This window comes from Talpa europaea (assembly GCF_964194135.1).
Source record: "Talpa europaea genome assembly, chromosome: 4".
NCBI classification, from domain to species: Eukaryota; Metazoa; Chordata; class Mammalia; order Eulipotyphla; family Talpidae; genus Talpa; species Talpa europaea.
In genome coordinates this window covers 10,936,208-10,956,645 of record NC_140070.1, presented here as the reverse complement: position 1 = coordinate 10,956,645, position 20,438 = coordinate 10,936,208, and the positions used below count along the sequence as shown (strand labels likewise).

Below are 20,438 nucleotides of genomic sequence, written 5' to 3'. Positions count from 1 at the left end.
GACAATTAAAGAAATGTGTCTCATCAAAATTGTCTGAAAAATTGCAACCAGAGAGCCCTTTAATTTTGCTTGAGTGGATCGGACTATTTGAGGTACGATTTAAAGGGGATACTGAAATTTCTCATTTAAAAAAACATTGCACAGTGTATTTAATTAAATTCCTTTTTAAAATGCACATGAAGTCAGCAACTGAAAATGTAAGTTAGGTTTGTATTCTGCCAGTGCTGATGGGGCTAAAAATTTCAATACTTCTATAATAGCATGGAACTTAGTGCAGAAGCCAACCATAGACAAGAAAATGATCTAGTTCAAAAACTGAATGCCTAAGTAACAAATAAGATCTACTTATCATAACTGTGCTTGACAGGTAAGTATAATTCAAAAGACAAGCTTGCAAATCAAATGAGGCAAAATATATTCTGAGTCACTAAGATAATTCCTGACTAATCCCCTCAGTTAACTAGATGGCTGTTAGTTTTTAGGTTATATTTACAATGATCTTATTTATTTTGGATAGACTTATAATTAAAATGCCTTGTGGGCAGAAGCCATACTTATTTCCTTAATATGTTTTGATCAAGTTCATTATTTTCTACGATTTGCGTTATCAGCATTGATGGATACTGATGGACTATATGTAAGTTCTTACTGTGCATTTGGATTTGCTTTTCTTTACTAGTACAGTACCAACTAGATGACAAACACAGATGGTAAATATTGATACATTTTCAGGTTTGCAAAGTGTGTGGACTCTATTGTGGATTAAGAGACATGACCTCATATTAATGGTTGATTGGTCTAAGAACTGTGACTCATTTTCATTCTTAGCATTTCATTCTTTGAGTGCTCTAAGTTGCTATTAGGGAATACCTATTTCACTATTTCTTTTCTTTAAGATTTTATTTATTTATTTGTTTGTTTGTTTGTTTGTTTGCATAGAAGAACTAGGTGTAGGCCAGAGGGGCAGGGGCAAGGGGTGAGAGGATTCACCAGGGATAGAGTGGGTGGATTCACCAGGGATAGAACAGGTGGATCTACTGAAATACACTGCTGAGGGGAGCAGTGGACAAGACAGGAGAGGTTTGCTGCACCATGTGGGTGAGGATTGAACTCAGGCCACTGTGGTGATAGTGCTGAGACTTCACCCCTAGGCCACCAAGGAGGCCCTATTTCACTATTTCTCATTTCCACTATTACCAATTACCTACTTTTTAATATTCAGACTATTTTCTGCTTTTAACATGTGTAAATCCCTTATTCCCTTGAATCTAATTCATGGAGTATATGCTTTTCAGATGAAAGGAAATTTAGTCATCAATATAATATTCAGTCCTCCAAAGTGATTAGCAGGTTGAAAAGTATATCTCAAAAAGTGAGAAGAAAGACATTAAAAAATGGATGTATAGTATGAAAGATGCACCTACTTTTCTCTTAAAATTATAATTACTTAAGATGCACAGAGTGTTAAAGTAGTTAACAATTTGCTTTCTGTTAAGCACAGGGATTTCTTTTTCCATGTTTTTACCCTAAAATTTCCATTATTTTCCCAAATTTCTGAGAATAAGTCCATAAAAACCAATGAATGTATTCATGTTTCGGGAATATATATATATATATATATATATATATACATATACATATACATACATATATATTTAAAACATTTATACATCAAAATTAAAATAAAGGCTATTAGAGGTACCCATAAAATAGGAAATCATTATTCAATAAGGTAAGAATACACACTGACCCCTTAAAAATAGCAGCTAGTAGTTGGATGGGCTCTCCCAGTGAGTAACTATCATGGAAAGATATCTAGAGAGGATGGAGAAGATTTAAAGATCCTGACTTTCTTGCTTTCACAGTAATTCTGGAATCTATTTTAAGTGGTCAGGAAAGTTCTAGATTCCCACTATAGCTGAACTCCAACTCTAATGTCTGGGAAGGAAAGAGAAGAATGGCTACATATGTGCTAAGACATTAAGATTTCCTAAAAATGCATGTACTATGAAATCATTTTTCAATAGTTAAGAAACGTAATTATCAAAAAAGTAAAGTAATCTATATGCATGAAAATGATATGCTTCCTAATGTGGTTCTTTCAAAATAGTTCAGAATATCCACATTGGAATTCCAGTTTCTGAGTGAACACTCTTTGCACACACTTTGACATTTACACCATAAATAACTTCCTGATTGGTATAATTTGAAATATTGGGGTTTGCCACAGGGGTTACTGAGGCAAGTGGATTGGGAAGGTAATTAAAGTAGAGCTTTCCAATTTTATAGGTCTGTAAGGATTCACTGAAGAGAGAACATTCCATTTGACATCACAGCCAATTTTGCCTTGTCACTGTTATCCTATAAGTGAAGGCTGTCAAAGTATTTCCTCAGCGTTGTGAGACAATAATCCATATAAATGCTTAAATATAATAACTTCAAGACAGAAATGTCTACCCTACTAAAGCCCCCGCCGACAAGTTGTCACACAGTTAATATCTTCACAGTCCAAGTTTCAAGTTTCAAAAAGAGACATTTTTCATATTCTCAAATATGGAAGCAAGTGATGTCCGTGGATTTCTTTTGGAACATAAGTTTATTATATTCCGTTTGCTTCTGGAAGAGTTCCCTTAATTTAGGCAATGATGAAAAAGTTTTGGAAGAAGATGTGTGAAGAATAGAACTATGGATTCAAGTAGTTCCAAGACACATTGCGACAAGATAGTTGATCATGACTTGAAAGCACCCAGCTTATCCTCAGAGAACACCACCAACAAACTTGCTCTAGTTTGTCTTTAGTACAAGAAGGTACTTCCAAGGTGCAGAAGCCAAACATAGACAAGAAAATGATCTAGTTCAAAACTGAATGCCTAAAGTAACAAATAAGATATTTTGTTTCAAACATATATACCAAATGAAGAAGCATATGTTCAACTAGGTAAAAGGACTTAGTGCTAACTTCTCCAAGTAGTGGCATCTGCATTTTATCCTAAGCAGGATGATAGTTTTCTCATAGTATTTTAAATTGCTTGAAAGGAAGGGAATTTGTTCTTTTTCTGGGAAAAATTTGCTACACATACATTATTTTTTAAAAAGTTATTTTTAAAAACTAGAATTGGCTAGACCAAAGTTCAGTAACACTGAGAAGTTTTCAGCTTCACATGGCAGTGCTTGCTTTAGATTGGGGGTGACTGAAGTAACATCTTGTTACTTCAAAATAGTAACATCTTGTTCAAGAGCTAGCTGTTTGCCCCTTTAAATCCAAATTTATCACTTTCTGAATGTTTAAGCCTTTGTCTCTCAATAGTTCGGTACACTGAATTTCCATTCAGCAAATCTGACAAATAATTAAGCACTGAAAAGCATCCTAGAACTTTAAAATATACATTGCTCATAAAAATAATGCAAAAATAGCAAATCTGAATAAAGAATGACTCTGGCTCAATTTAACCAAGAACCCTATCACATATTTGCACTTAATTGCATTGCATGAAAAAGAGTTAATGCCCCATTGTTGAAATGATTTCATGGGGTTGCTGATAAATTTTAAGTAAAAATTTCATTTAAAATTATTCACATCTAGTGAATGGCTTGTACACTGAAATCACTAATTTAGAAATATAAAAACAATCAATTCACACTTTATAGAAATGCCATTTAAATAATTTAGAATTAAAATCTTCCCTCCTTTCACATGAAGTTAGGAATTTAAACTCATATAACTTTGATGGGGAGACTGTTCTTATTAAAAAAAACTTTCATAAATCCATTTTTGTTTTCATTAAATTCATTTTTATCAAAATGCAAATACTTTTAATCCATTGAATCTTAAATTCTCATTCTAAGCTAAAATATAAAAGTCTTACTGAACTTCATTCAATATTGTTATATCAAAATATCAAACATAATTAGATACAGTTAGGCAGCTATTAAAAATCTAACAAAAACAAGGATGCTGGTTTGAATTTTTCGGTGTTGGCAATACAGTTAGTACACTTAAAAACAATAATTCTGTTTTTACTATTTCTACATTCATTTATACAGATACAAAGATAAAGAAAAGTAGATTTTGTATATATTTTGATCTCTTAAGCCATTTGTTTTATATTTCAAAAGAGGGAAATTAACTTTTTGAAAACCATATTTGATATCCAAACAACATAGGTTTTTATTTTAATTATCTAATTTGAACATTTTTGTTACGATATAAGTTGGTCTGACAGTTTTTGTTTATCTTTGATTGGTATTGAGTGGTTTACTAAATAACTGGTTCTTTTCCTGCTTTGTAACTACAGCCTAAGAAAACATGTTAGTCTCAAAATATTGATCTTGATTAATAGCTTTCAACCTTTCCCTTTTCCTTTCATAGTTTATTGTGCAATATTTATTCTGTAAGATACAATGTCATTGAATTAATAATTAAGAAAATTCAAATCCGTGTTCACTTGTACAATTATGTGATATTATATAACATATGGACACATTGGCAGTGATAATTTCACTTATATGATTTACTGTGAAAGAGCAGAAATTTTATGTTTATATGAAATAGGGAGAATTCCTATAATACATCTATTTTATATCCATTCAGAGAATCTCATCTGTCTCGTGACTTTGCATAGCAAATCGTAGTACTACCTTCCTGTATTCTGTTGTTACTCTATGGCCATCACTTATATTCCACACACAGGCTCGGACACACATGCACACATACCCCTCTGGCAAAGAATTCTTTCCAATGGACCATTTGCAGTGCATGCCCCCAGAGATTTAATCTTGTTGCTGATGAATATCCTCATGCCTAAGAATTTTATAGATAACCCAGTAGAAAATATTAAAAATCAAAAAGGCTAATGGAAAGCAAGCTCGGGAGATGGTGTCAATCTTCTTGGCTCGGTCGATAAAGACCTTCCTCATTTCATCAGGGCTTTTCGGCATCACCTGGACAGGATGGTTTGGGCCCTTTGGGGTCACACCGTCTTTTGCTTGCAGACACGGTCCCATTCCATAGGCTGTGAAGCTGAATCGACTTTCCCTTACCTCATCATCCTATCATAAGAAGAAATATAAGGAAACCCTTTAAAACCAGAAAAGAGCATGTATAAAAGGTGTTTCAGAATCATAACCTCAGCTTTCTCATGATAAATGTTAATACAATTGTAATGAAAGGAAAATTGAAGCATGTAATGATGAGCTGCTTTTGTTCCCATTGAAGTTTAATTGATCTATCTTGCTGCTTCATACAGATGTGCCTATTAATAAATGAAATGGTATATTTTAATGGAAAAACTAAATACCCTGTGTTGTCTACATATTTCTATAATATCTAAATTTGAGCAAGAAAGAAAATCTATTGGAATATTTTATTGTATGTCTCCATATATGAGAGTATTTTGCATTATGTGTCTTAATGAATAAATATATGATGTCAAAGGGGAAAATACCAGGATCATTGACTGGATTTTTCATTGTCATGGAGGCAAACCTTTTAATGGTTGATCCCTACAATTTGTCTCCTCATTGGAAAATGCAATCTAGCTTATAACACTTTTGCTGTCCTTGCTTTCTGCTACTTCTCTTTTAAACTAACCTGTTTGGAAGATGATAAGATAGTCATATATATTTGTTTATATTTAATTACTTTTCAGGGACATTGGTTTAGTTGAAATTATGAATGAAATGTGGCTGAAGTTTATTTCACATCAAAGAAAATTATAATGTATTCTAAAAATATTAATTTTCTATTAAATGTTGAAAATTGAAGTGAATTTTCCATGCAAGTTCTTTAAAGATCAAAATTTAAAGGAAAATATTTACTAAAAATATGGTAAATGAAACATGTTTGTGATAGAAAAATATGGTATTTTATAGTTCATCTTGAATTTCATTAGTGAATAAAATTTAATCCATTTATTTAGACTGTCAATTGGTTGGATTCTTTTGCTACTAACATTGCATGTTTAAAAGATGACATTTACAAAAGTTGCTATACCTTTCCTTTTAAAAAGGTAATTTTTGATGATAATATATGAAAGAAAAGTAATGAATGGGCTCTTGAAAATTATATTAGGCCCATGAAATAAAGGTTCACTGAACAGTAGTTTACAAAATATGAAAGTAAAAAACGGAAATTATGATGGATTCTAAAGAATGAAAAGAACAAAGTTCAGATAGTAATGTAGAAAGTTGGTTTGTTTTTTTTTTTTTTTTTTTTTTTTTTTTTGGTAATTAAGAAGGCAATTCCACCTGAAGAAAAATATAGCTATTTAAAATGTCTCAGCTTTGAGATATATAAGCAATGTAAATTGGATGAAGCAAGTCTGAAATAAAAGCTGGGGATACAAATTACATGTAACTACTGTTATAATCTTTCAAAAAAATTAGAATTTGGTTTTCCAGTAGTCTTTGACAGGGATGTTCATGTATACTGGCAATTTTTTAAAGCTTCCATGGAAAGTTTAGGCTAATCACTATTTGCTTTGAGTGTTCTATATCTTAAGAAATTGAACTGTTCTTATGGTAAATGCTGAAATCACATTCTTATAAGTTAATCAATCATGCTGTATTTGCATGTCAGAAGGAAATGTAGGTCACCTGGATGATTTGTACAATTTTTATGTGCAAACCAGCTGACTGCTGAAGAATAAAACAGCTTTTCAAACTTCTACCCACGTGAAAGTCTGCCACAACACAGGCACACTGACAATGAGAAATTAACATATTAGTTGCACCAACTGGGAAATTGATTATAAAAATACTAAGATTTCAGGAGTCTACCTGTTGTGTTTAGTAACAGAACCCACTATCTCCCTGACCATCTATTCTGAAAGACTCACTGTTTTCAAGACTTTAGAGACTCCCATAGTAAATATGGTACAAGACTCTCTTGTACCATATTACAAGAGATAATCCTTGTAAGATTTAAAACATTCAGTGAACTCTATGTTTTTATTCTCAGTTGTCTTTTTCTGCATAACTGACAGTGAGTAAAGAGTTAACAGGAGGCCCAGGCTGTTGCAGGGCTGCAGAGAATGAACAGGGAATCCTCCAGCAGCATTTCCTTGAGAACAATATGGGTCAGCTAGGTGGGGACCCTGGAGTGGGGCATTTACTGTGGGGGATGGTACCTCACGAGGGGTCTCCTAAGCTTTGGCCTATGTCACCCAAGGGCATATAACTTTGTTGGGAAATAAAGGTGTGGCTTCTCTGTGTCAAAGTGATCAGAGAGTCCTTGACTTGGTCCACGTAGGTGCTCCAGATGCCCACGTGGGTGGGGGGCACAAGAAGCTGTGCCCTTGAGTAACCACCCACGGGGCCTCCCGGTGAGAGCAAAATGCCAAGTTAATGTGTCTTCAGCCTCACAAGTTTCTAGAAGACTGAGCACGTAGGATCTGGTAGACAATGTGAGTCTAACTCTCAGCACTGGTGACAGAGCTGGCCTGGCTTTCTGATCTGTTCAGACTTAATGTAGCCAAACCTCTGGGAGGGGATTTTGCTGAGAACTTAGTATTTTATCTGCCCTGGGTTTGAGTTAGCAAAAACTCCAAGGAAAATAACTAGGATAAGTCTTATTATTGGAATGTAGATGACACAGAGTAATCCGTTGAATCAACAGATGGGTGATTGTGCGATAAAATACAGAAAAACAGAGTGACAATGCCCAGAGGAGAGCAGCTCAAAAGACAATAAATTCCTTGTCTCCTACTAATGGATTATCTTTGTGAACCAAACCAGTTGGGAGAAAGAGAAAGGAGAGCAAGTAAAGCAAACAGCTGCATGGTCTGAGCTCCAGATGAAAGCAAAAATTCATTTGGGACTTGGAATAACACTGCGCTAAATCTCTCTGTCACTCCTCTGCAACTTCAGGCCAATGACTTTGGACACCAGTAAGCATAGAGCAGCCACATCCAACAGAAACATAATGGGAGTCACTCACAAAAGCCACCAGTTTAATTCTAAATTTTGCTGACAGGTGCCAGCAGATACCTGGGTAATTCATGCTTTCCAGGAGCTTTAGGTCCATTGATGTAGGAGCTGATAATGTTTGTTTGGTTTTTGCGGGTTGCAAAATCAAAGGCAATGTTCATTGTGAATGCTAAGCCTCAATTTGCTGGAGCATTGTCATTCAGAAATTCCTGGCAGGGATTTAATCAATGATCCTTTTGAAGTGGGTGAAGCTAAGTTAAGAAAGAAGGCTGGCTGGCTCCCTCACCAGCATTCTGAAATGGAAAGCCTCTTTGGAAGCAGCAGCGATCCAGGCTGGCCAAGTGAAAATTAAACAAATGAACTTACTCAAGTCATATCCTCTGATCTCAACTCTGACGGACACTGAGATTAGGGGACACCGTGGGGTCCCCACACATTTTCCTTAAGGGCAGGGAGGAAGTGTAAACCTGATTCACAAATGCACATATGTGTGTAGCTGCCATGCTAGCTTTTTTCTGATGGGAAAAGGAGAAATGTGAGATATTCAGAAGAAAGATCATGGCCAGAGGTGAATCAATGCTATTTAGTGGGCTGCTAAGACACAGAATGAACAGAACAAAATGGACAGACAGGATTCCTGTGAATGGTTTCCTGGCACATTAGCGCCAGCTGGGAGGAAGGAAATCCATTTCAGTTCCGGCAGCTGCTTCCCTTAAAGAACCTATAGAATCTGCTTCTTTCATCTCAGAAGGGAATCCAGTGGTGCCAGTGGGGAATGGAAACAAAAGGTACTGACATCAGTGGCCGGTTTATCTTTCTTCAAAGCAGTGAAACCAAGAGGACTGACATGAAGGCCAGGACCTTTTTGCCCAATTCTGAGAGGCCTGCAGGCGATGTTGCTGCTTAAGATGAGTTGGCCGGGGCTGTGGAGCACAGCTTCTGGATTGCTGAAGCCACTGTGCCCTGTGCTATAAACACTACTGGAGAACGAGAAGGCACTACTAAAAGTGACAGAGATGCTGGTGGGGCAGGGAAGGAGGCACAGTGACACTGGTTGTAGCTATCAGGATGCTAGTAAAAACTGCAGGTAGGAAATAAGGAATTAATATATACCCAGTGGGAGTTACTGCCTTTGGCTAAATGCATAATCAGAAAGGATGTGACATACCAATAAAGGATCTTGTCTTTGCTGGCTTGAGCCTGATCCTGGACAGGATGTATTGAATGTGAGCCCTTGGAATTGTCTGAACCTTCTTCCATAGTAAATATTTAATAGTACAAGATTCAGGAAGTTAATAGAAACTCTCAGCTCTGATTAAGGAAATGGTGAACCAGACGTGTGGATCCTCGTGACTCTCTTCTGGAATTGCTCGTCTTGTCTGTGACAATACTCTTGGGTGCTGTGCGCTAGTTGCAGACTATTTGGGTTCACTAAGAAGTCCCCCAATCATCTCCATGATGAACATAGTAAAATTTTCCAAGAGTTTCAGAAGGAGAAGGGGGCTGAATGGCTGTGATAGACTTGACTAAGTCTTTATTTTTACGCCCAATGTTAAAGAAAAAAGTCAAATGTAGTGTGTCTTCGAGAGGGGGAGACCTGATTATAACCTTATTGCTGTCCCTTAAAGAAACCTGAAGACTTCAATTTATTGCAACCACCTGGCTGCAAACAGGTTCAGATTACTGTCAAGAGTAAGCTGGTTAATGATGTATGATAATATTCTTTCCAAGAAGAAAGTTGAGGAGGTTTGGAAATGCGTGGCACGTGAGTAGGTATAGGTGGAACTAATCCAGCGAAGACTCAGGGTCCAACCCCATCATTCTAGTTTCTGGAAGTCACCTGGTTAACTACCACAGAAAACTTGCAAACAATAGAGGACAAATTGCTATTTTTTATAGATTCTACTATGAGATAAGCAGCTTCTCCCACTATTTGAAATCTGACAGATGCATTTTGAATTTCTGTTGGTCACACTGTATAAAGTGATGAGAAGACAGACTGAAATTAAAAGGGGAATGTAGGCAAACTGTAAGAGATCTGAATAGACAGTAGCTCAAGTTGCCTCTCTGGGGTCTTAAAATTCAATGACTGAAGGTATCTGATACTAAAACACATATAAACTGGAGTTTGCAGGAAAAGCTTAAAAAGAGCTGGCAACATCTTGTAAAATAGCCACCATCCTAGGTGCATGAAATAATAACGGTCCAGGTGAGGACACTCTCTCACCCTGTGGTCCATGTAACACCTGTCTCTGAACAACTAGGAGGAATTGCTTCGGTAGTTTTCTGGATCTCAATTGCAGAGATTCTTACTTACTAGCACACAGTTTGTCCCAGAAATCTGCATTTCCAATGAGTTTTTAACTGATTATATCTCACAATCAAGTTGTAGAACCAATTTCAAAAAGCATGATGTACTTATCCTAGTCAACTTGAATTCAAGTGATGTAACATTTTTTTGAATTCCTCTAATATTTTATAATTTATATTTTCAGTGGTAGTTTATGACTTCTGTGTTAGCATGGAACTATTTTTTTATAATCCCCATTTTAAGTAAAACTATACATATGAGCTGTATCAATCTGTCCCAATTTCTAAATCTACTACAGAACCCAGAGATATATTAGGAAATAGACACTGGTTTGTTAATGTTATATAAAGAAATTTAACATATTATTATTATTATTATATCTTCAAAAGCATTTGGAATATGATTTCACTAGTAAATTATACCATCCCTGGTTTTCCTATTAATTTTGGAGTTGAAATAGAAATTTTAAATTTCAGTACAAATATTTTCCTTATTAAAATGTCTTGCTCAAATATTTATTTTCTGGCAATGGTAATAGAAAGCAAGATGTTAGAAAACACTCACAATCTAAAAAATGTAAATAAGTTGGGTATTTGCACTATAAAAATGTGTGTACCTTAGGAAATAGTTTTTAATATTTTAATATATAAGATGGTCCAAGGTTAAAATTTGACTCAAATTAAAATTCAAAATGCAAATTCTTTATACTTAAACAATTCTGTGGCTTCATCATTTATTACCAGGAATCTGAATTGTTTTAATTACTTGTCTCTCAGATTCATGGTTTCTTATTCTAGAAAAGAACATAATAGTATTCCCTAGTAGGTTTTTAATTTTTAGGATGAGAGAAAAACATACAAAACCTGATAAAGTATTAAAATTGTTGTTATTTATTGATATTTTGATATAATTGCATTATGATAAAGTGCATATTGTATATTATGAAAGAGGAATATAAAAAGCAACTTGAATCATTTCACTTTCAGATACTTTAAATCCAAAGACACTGAACTAGCACTAAAGAATCTATAAAAAAGACTTTCTAGGTGGCTTTGTGTAATTAACTGACAGCACAAAAGTGAAAACATCAACGTGACCCCCTAAGCCTCACTCTGTTGTTAACATAATAAGTGAGTTTTGCTATATGACTGTGGAGTCTTTGTAAATCTAATCTCTGAAAACAAGGAGTCTTTTGTGTTATAGATATGAAACCACACAGATGTTTCAGGTGTGTGCATGGATGTGTCTGGAGTCATCAAACTTCTTTGGAAACAGGAGAGGGCCCTGGAGACCCTGGTAGACTAGAGTGCCTTGGTGGTGACTCTGGCTTCTGAATCATATAGTGTTGTGAAGCACTGTTACCTTAAAAAATAATATAAAAATAGATAATATTAAAGATTAAACAGGATGAACTAAAAAGAACAGTAAAATGTGGAAGTAAGCTAATTTACCCACCAGAAAATCCTCCTAATGTGCTTCAAGCAAGTGAGAAGGGCAAGCAATGAAAAATGCAAAATGTTATTTAGTTATTTAGCATTTAATTCTTCCTGCAGGAAGACCTTTTTCACTAACTGGAAATGAGAACAATGTTTCAGTCATTAAGCATCAACATGATGTTGTAAAACACTGCAAGTGCTTAGTTTTTAAAAATTCATGCCAAGCCCTAATTCATGTAATACCCAAATTATAATTAGAAATAGTAGAGAGAGAAAATCCAAGGATGGGGCGAGTCATTCAGTGGAATGAGTTCATCTTTTTTCTTTTGTTTTAACATTTTAAAATTATTTTCTTCCATCATTTTTCATATTAATATATTAATTTTTTACATCACTGTATGATCGGTTTCTCCCCTCAGGTGAAGTCCCCTTAGATTCCCCACCACCATAAATATCAAGAAACTGAACAAAAGGTCAGGAAAAAGACAGAATTTGCAGGCTGACCATAGATCTGAGGCACACAGTGTTGGAGGGAGGGAGAGGGGTCAAAAGAGGGAACAGAAGAGCACAAGGGACTGTAGTCATGGATTGCAGGGAATTGTCTCATTTTTTTTTTAAGATTTATTCATTTATGCATAAAGAACTGGGGTGTAAGCCAGAGGTGCGGGGGGGGGGGGTGAAAGGATTCACCAGAGGCAGAGTAGGGAGCAGGACAGAAAGATCGACTGAAATACACTGTTGAGGGGAGCAGAGGGTGAGACAGGAGAGATCTGCTGCACCATGTGGGTAGCTCCCTGGCCAGCTGGGGTTTGAACTTGTGCTGCAGTGGCTGGCAATAGCTTGATAGTGCTGTCTGTAACCCCTGCGCCACCAGGGAGGCCCAGGAATTGTTTCATCTTAACTTAGGAGATAAGAATTAATTTTTCTATCCTCTTTCAGTCCTCAAAAATGACCAAAAAAGTCTTATTTGGGAATAGGAGTGAAGAGACATGGAAATATAGCAGCAAGCAACTGAGACTGTGTGACTGATTAGGTGAATTGCCATGAGATAAAGTAGTATTTAACACATTATCATCACCTTTTTCTACTTTAGTAAATATATTTGAGGGTTTTTAATACAATTAAATGTTAAGTAAATTTTTCCTAAGATTCTCTGTTTAAATAATTTAAAATAATTTTTCTATAACTTTTAATTGTCAAATAGGAAAGAAAACAGGATGTTCAAGTGAATCACCATTAATTTCTATTTATGTGATTTCAAAGTGTGTGAATTTTGGAAAAAAATGATAAACACAGTAAGGACTTATTTTGTTGCTAAAGATCACTATCACAGAAAATTCTGAGTTAAGGTGAAATAGTAAATTAATTAAACTTGTTTTTCTAAAATAAATATCAGCCTAAACTAAAATAAATGCATTTCTCTATATAATTCTGTATCATTTAAAAATGGAAGCGTTAAAAGAATGCAGCTGGAGATGGCATTAAAATGGGCTTATCGTTGCTAGCCAATTGTCAATATAAAATTCTTTGAAATCTAGTTACCAGGTTAACTTTGCATTTATTTTAGATAACATATGATCTTATGAATTAAATTAAATTCATATTCAGAAATGTTTTGGAGATTATTGAATGATAAAATGTAAGCTTAAAAAGAAGAATGTTTTAACAGTAAAATATTATGAAAATATAATACACATATTTTTCAGGAGTTGATGAGATAGTGAAGTAATTTTTAAATATATATATATTTCTACATAATATGCTAGAGCTTTTCAGCGGCAACTCTTCATTATGGAGTGACCTTTTGCTTACCTTTGAGGCAGAAGTTAGAGTAACTAGAGATTATATTACTAGTTGAATATTGAATATTATTTTCCTAACCAAATATTTTACAGGGGATATAACTCTGGAAATAGCTGATGAACATTTAGTAAATGTTTGTTTGCAGGAAATAATAAAAATCTTACAATTTTTGTTTCACTTGAGAGAACAAAACTTCTAACCCCTGTATGTCAGGGTTATTCAAATAGAATTTAGATTGAAGTGGTTGGGAAATTGCTTTTCCTTAAGTATGAATCAAACTGACATAATGGAGACTTGATTAAATAACGTAGTGTGTATGTATCTCACATTGCTTCCTAGCAGGAGTCTCAGCCCTTCAACCAAAATCATCTACATGTATATTTGTATGTGTCCTAAGACTATAGAGTTGACAAAGAGTACAGGGCAGAAAAAACAAGTATTTGTTATTTTTAAATGTTTTCTTGAATTATTTTTGAAGTAAGACAGCATATAAATACATAAGTAAAGGAGATAATTATAAGTTTTTGTACAGATAGTCAAAATGCAGTCAATGATATCCTTAATTCAAAAAGAACCATTATGCCTAGCAAAGTAAATATGGACATTCATTCTTCATTTCGGTACTAAAGGTCCATTCTCACTTCATCTCTGTGTATAAATAATAATTAGTGTACAATAACAAGCAGGAAGAGGGATGTATTAGAATTCTGGTGAATGTCTTTTTTCCTCAGTAAACCACTATATCATTACGTTGCAATGCAGAAGAAGCTTCATGAAATGCATTAAAGAAATCCCAGATCCATATCACACTAGAAATAACATGTATTCAAAAATACTTTGGCATGTCTCTATGAACCTACAGGACAAAAGTAAAGATACCACACATGGCAAGAACAACTTCTAACCAAAGTGCTCCCATACCATGCATACACCCACATTCACAGCACAGGGATAAGCATCTGCGGTACGCAGGGGACCAGCACAGCGGCTATGACAGTGTGGGGTGGGGAAATTTAGATAAAAGAGCAAACTTGTATTCTTTCATGATAGGCAAAAGTTTCCTCGGTAGCTTAAGAGATGAAAAGGTAAGAAAAAGTAGGGTATAAAGTATTGTACACAATGCCTAAATAAAGGTTGAATCAAATTAAAACTTTCCTAAAATTATATCTGTGTAAGGTCCCCTGTCCCCCTGTCGTGACAAACTTTCTATAATGAGGTCATTTTATTTACTTTGCCTGTTTTGCCAAATTAGAGTGCTAAGAAAAACTCAATGAAACTAGTGCTTTTGAAAATAAAGGGCATTGGGTCAACATTAAGACTCATTTCAATTATGGCAATTTGAAAATTAGATTGCTCAGAGTGGTTCTAAGCAAACTAGCAGTTTTATTAAAAAATGATGAATTCAATTGGCCCAGAGGGATATTAAGGTGGAGAAAAATAATTTTCAAAATGTCAAAAACATCAACCCAAAATTTGCACCCTGATTAGTGAGTATATTTGCATTACCATATTGTTTTAACTAGATATTTATTGACTGTTGGTAACATAAAATAATTTTTCATTAGAGCTCTTTGTGCACTGTTTTGGAAAGCAGTATAAAATGGAATATATCTTTTTGATACTAAAACTCCATAAGCATTATTGGTTTAGTTACTGGAAATTTAAATAGAAACTCTTGTTTGTATATATGCAAATTCAGTGTAATTAGAAATTTGAAAGTTACCATTAAGATAATCAGATAGAAGTAATTGAATGATGTGAAACTTTTTTTCTCAGTGATAAAAAATGAAGAAGTGGTTATGTTGGGAACAAATACGCAATTTTAGGTAGCAAAGAAAAGTTGTCGAGTGATTTTATATTCTAACATTAGCAAGTGCTTTAAAATAATACTGAGTCTAAATATCTGATATGAAATTGAGACCACTTCAGTCTTTAACATTATGTCCCTTGTCTATTCTTTGAATTTTATGTTTATTCTTAATTGTGTATGCAGTGGAATCATCAAGGAGGCATTTAAAATGTTTTAACTCAGAAATTTCAGTTTAGTAGCCTGGGTCACTGGTGTATGATTTCCTAGCTAAATTCTTATCTTTGTTAGATATATATTCAGTCATTGAATGCTATGCTTAGAACTTGCAAGTCTAGCCACTAATACATTCTACTCCAGATCACCTCTCTACAGTTTTAGCTGCTACTCTTGCATAAGTGTCTTGTGCTTTTTTTTTAATCGAGCATTTCAAAGGATGCCATTACCAAACCAAATCATTTCATTTGCCATCTAGAACCTCAACCTATTTAATATTAAGAATAGATTGTTCTGAAGACTCACAGGCTTGATAAAGCTTTTCTTTTTGCCTAACTTTTAAGCAAGGTGCTGATTTTAGAATTTGATTGTATAAATAAATTTCCCACTTATTTGTTAAAGCAAGATGATTGTTTCTTATGGAGACCACTATAAGATAATGGGACAGGTCTGTTGAAGACATATTTTCTAAAAAAAAAAAAATCACTTAATGACTTAGAAAGGTGAAGGATAGTATTGAAATATTCCTTTAGTGAGTGAGGAAAGACAAATAAAATTGTTAGAAAAGAAAACATCCTTCGTAGCTGAAGGAAGATGATGGTTGTTTGGCTTTAAGTGTGCAGGGGCTGTGTTTCCCCACCAAACACTGCCTGGGTGCAGAATATGCTGTTTGCTTTTTTTAACTGATCACATTCCTCTACTGAGAGTCAAGAAAGCAAATTTACCGTGTCTGAGAAACGGTAAAACTTCTCCAATGCAAAAGCTTCTGTCTGTGGGAAGGTAAAGTGGACCAAGAAGGTTGAGAAACCAGAGAATCAAGTCATATATTTTAAATATAATTGCACAATTGGCCTTAGTTGCACATATCATTTTAACATACATATGTATAAATTATTAGATTTTCCCAGATGCAAGGCATCCACCCCCAAAGTATGAAATGAACTAATAAAAACCTGGATTTTTTTTCCTTGCACTAAATCTTATTTATAATATTTGTTCCCTGAGTATTCCAACCAGTGATTAGCAATAATCACTAAATAATAAGATATTACTATTTTTATATTTCTACATTTTCCTAGAGTGTCAATCACTAGAAAAGTTGATCTTACTCTCTTTCTGTGAGCTAAAGAATAAGCAGTGTCAAATACTTTTAATCTAATAGTCTTACATATGCTAAAACTTAAGAACTCCTTTAGTAAGCATATTTTTTTTTAAAGGAGCCAGAATTGAGTCTCTAGATTCTTAGTCTATTGTGTTATCTCCTGGCTGCAGTGAAGGTTTTGACTCGTCGGGGGTGTAGAAGATGAGCAATGAGCTCTCACCCTGTTTGGACATCATATGCATGATACTTTTCATTTCTAGCGTTTATAGCACAGAGTCGATATGTTTGAAATTGTACAGGAAAGAGGAGAAAGGTACAGAAATAAAAAAATGAAAGAAAGAGAAATTATTACCTTACTTCTGATTCACTGTATTCAAGGGAAAAATTGTCTTTATCAACCATCAGTGGGAAAGAGAGACAAGAACTTTACTCCTGTGATACAGAATTGTTTGTCCTGTTGTAGTGTTTCAGCCAGTGTAAGATATCATGAGGGAAAAATGGGTGTGTGTGTGTAGGGATGTCAGGGGAGAAACATGGAGAGAGAGAAGAGAGATAAAGGCAGGATGAGGAAGAATGGGCAAGGTAAGGGTGACAGTAGACAGAGCTGAGGTGGGAGCAGGAAAGAAGAAAGGATTGACCTTGGTGGAGGACTCTGGGTACGTTGCTGGTGCGTGTGGTGTGGTGACATCCATCTGGAGGGGGGGTGTCTTATACCTCTAAATCACACACAGGGTTGTAAACCAATGTTAATGAAATTTAAAAAGAAAAAACAAGAGGCTATGGTGGAGGACTATGGGTGCCTTGGTGATGGGTGTGATGTCATAAATTACACCCCAAGAGCTGTGAGTCTAGACCTCTGAATCATATACAATAGAGGGACCAATGTTACCTTACTGAAAACACTGATTTCAAAATTTAATCTTCCCATCAATGGTTTCAATGTACAAATTACATGTTATTATTCTCATAAATGTTTGATCCAATGCAAACTCTAACATTATTTTCTGTCCAGTGTATTAACCAGAGTATCAAAATGCTGATGTTCCTTCCATGCTACAGTGAACTGGATATTTTTTGGAGCAGGTGAAGATTTTAGAACATGTTTTAGAGTATGTTTATATCTTAGCAGGTTCAACACTGTAAGATCATGGCTTAGGGGCTTAAAAATGTTTTACAAATATATGGGTTTTAGTTAGGAATTCAGAACACATAGGAAACCTTAAAAAATTAAATCCTTCTAAAATTTTTAAAAATGCACACTACAGAACCAGACTATTATTTTTAAGATTCCAGTATGTTTTGATGTAAGTATCCCAGTATGTTGGATCCTGGGCACAATTTCTCTTGTGCACACTTTGATATTTCCTGATGCTTGAGTCCATCACTTTGAAAATATCAGTTGGTTTATTTACATTTAAAAATGTAAACCACTAACTATTCTGGTCAATAAAAACTCCCTTAGAGAAAAGGAAAGGCGCTTGATTAAAACAAGGCACATGTAAAGAGCATGGACATTGCAAATTACTAGAGGAAGCTTCCCTGTTCTGTACTTCCAGCACCAATAAGGCTAATTCTACAACTTCCTGTGGTCTCCTCATGATGTTCTAAGTAAAATAAAATTTCTTTGAGGTTTCATTTCTCTGGTGATAGCAAGGTAAAAATATCATCTTATTGCATTTCCCACAGGGATTCAGAAGACATGTCTTAAAAACATGAAAATATGCATAAAAAGAAGCCACATAATTTTACCCAAGCATCACAGTATTAACAAATAGGTAATATTTGAGAGAGAGCATGAGAAAAATTAGTTCAAAAAAGAAAAAACTTTAAAACTTCTATCTTTAACAGTTACATGTGGTGATTTATGTCAAGTAAAATGATCAGAAAGAAACACCAGATTGCAAAAAAGAAATGCTATATTTTGTTAATTGAAGCACAAAGTCATTCTAGAAACTACATTAGAAAGAGGTTGATAAAAATCTCATGTTTGAATGAGTTGTGTAAAATACAGGAAGATGTCACCTCTTTCTCATTGAAGCTATTTTTGATAATTTAGTTTTAATTGAACAAAGCCAAAGGGACAGCATCATTAGTGCCCAGTTCCCATTTCTTCCCTGTGTAACTTTATTAAATATGACACATTGACTTTGCAGTGACAAGTGACATCCCAGGGAACCCAATGGACTTAATTGCTTACTTTATTCTTTCTCTTTCTTCGAAATCTCAGAAGCTCTTTGTGTTGTCTTGATACAAAATTTACAGCTGCATATTCCAGAAGGGCTGAAAACACAAAAAGGAGGCATACTGCCATCCAAATGTCAATAGCTTTGACATATGAAACCTAAATGAGACAGAAGATGAGAATCAGCAAATTGACATGTATTGTTACTTCGACTGAGAACAAAATTGAATGTCTGATCTCAATTCTATCATTAACAGATGAACTTGAAAAAAGGAAATGACACCTTTTTTTTTTTAACCTAGTCAGAATTTTTCAGAAATTAACTTTGCAAGTTTTGTATATTGGTCATATGCTAAGATGTGTGTTTGGCCTGAAATATTTTTTTCAAATGAGGCACTAGATTAAACATGAATGAAGAGAGTAAAAATAAGATGAAATAAAATTTTACATCCAGGGTAGTATAGTATAATGTTTGAAAGTGTGAGCAGCGCTGAAATATATATAATGCTACTACTGACATTTTGTACCATATTTCTTTATTAAAAAAGTTTTTATATTTTGAAGTCATTCTAACCTGTTCCAAGAACAGTAAAGAGAATTCCCAAGTTCCCTAGTTTGGTCACATTTCTCTTTCTTTCTCTCTAATCTCTCTCTTTCTTCTCTCCTCTCTCTCTCTCTCTCACACAGCTATCATTGTCATCTACATCTAGAGCTTTATTTTTTTCCTGCAAGATTTGCTTGTAACTTGCAGAACATGATGGCCCATCGCCCCTTAACATTTATGTGCATTTTCTAAAAGAAATCTAGCAACACCTAACAAAATCAGGAAGTTATCATAGACAAAATCCTACCATCTAATCCTAAATGAACATTCCCATTTCACCATTTATTCCAATCATGCTCTTTTTAGCAAAAACATATTTTTTTTCCAGTCCAGGGTTTAATCCAAAATCATGTGTTGAACTTTGTCACTACATCTCTTTAGTTTTCAGTGTGTAATGTTTGTTCAGTCTTTCCTTGCGTTTTGTGAACTATTGTATTTTAGATGAACACAGACCAGCCATTAATTGAGTCTCATTTTCAGTGTTTTCTCCCCTTAGACTCCTGTTCAAAACTATAACAGGGAGAGTGATGTCTATTTCATTCCATCCTCATAACCCTTAGTCAAGGAATAGTATATTGAACAGAATGTTGATTTTCCATGTGAAGGCTTTTAGTTTAAGAGATTTAATATAACAGGGTTATATAACAGGAGGCTGCATTGTTTCCAAAATGGTGAACTTGACCAGTGCCTCCAGTCATCAGAGAAGAGAACTAGAAGCAATAAGGCCAAGGGATTTTGAAAGGTCACCCAGTTATCTCTGACTTCTGCTTCAGTTATGGGAGTTTTCCAGTCATCTCTTCCACAGCTCATGATTCAAGTTTAATGCTTCAATGAGACCATAAAATCTTGATGTCCCTGGAAATGGCTCTTAGGTGTTGTTGGTTACTGGCACTTCTTAATATACCCCTTTTGACTTACTCCTCAGTTAATCTGGAATTATATTTGTGTCTTCTCTCCCTTCTACATTTCTGTACCAGAGGTTTTGTGTTTCTATAACATCATCTTTATTGTAACCATATACCTTCCTAATCCTTTTTGATCTAAGATCTAA

The 20,438-nt window shown here is 34.7% G+C and overlaps 1 protein-coding gene across 2 annotated transcripts in view; it reads right to left on the bottom strand.

Moving 5' to 3' along the window:
* Positions 1-4,770: 4,770 nt before the first annotated feature.
* Positions 4,771-20,438, bottom strand: part of GLRA3 (glycine receptor alpha 3) — a gene marked incomplete at both ends in the record, with an annotated part of 104,889 nt that continues 89,221 nt past the window's right edge. The window contains 3 exons of one of the 2 annotated variants that reach the window (XM_084231544.1): positions 4,771-5,049; positions 16,225-16,269; positions 18,799-18,942. In XM_084231544.1, coding sequence (XP_084087670.1) covers positions 4,771-5,049; positions 16,225-16,269; positions 18,799-18,942 — 468 coding nt within the window. The remainder of the gene's footprint in view (positions 5,050-16,224; positions 16,270-18,798; positions 18,943-20,438) is intronic. The other variant, XM_084231543.1, reaches the window with a different exon arrangement.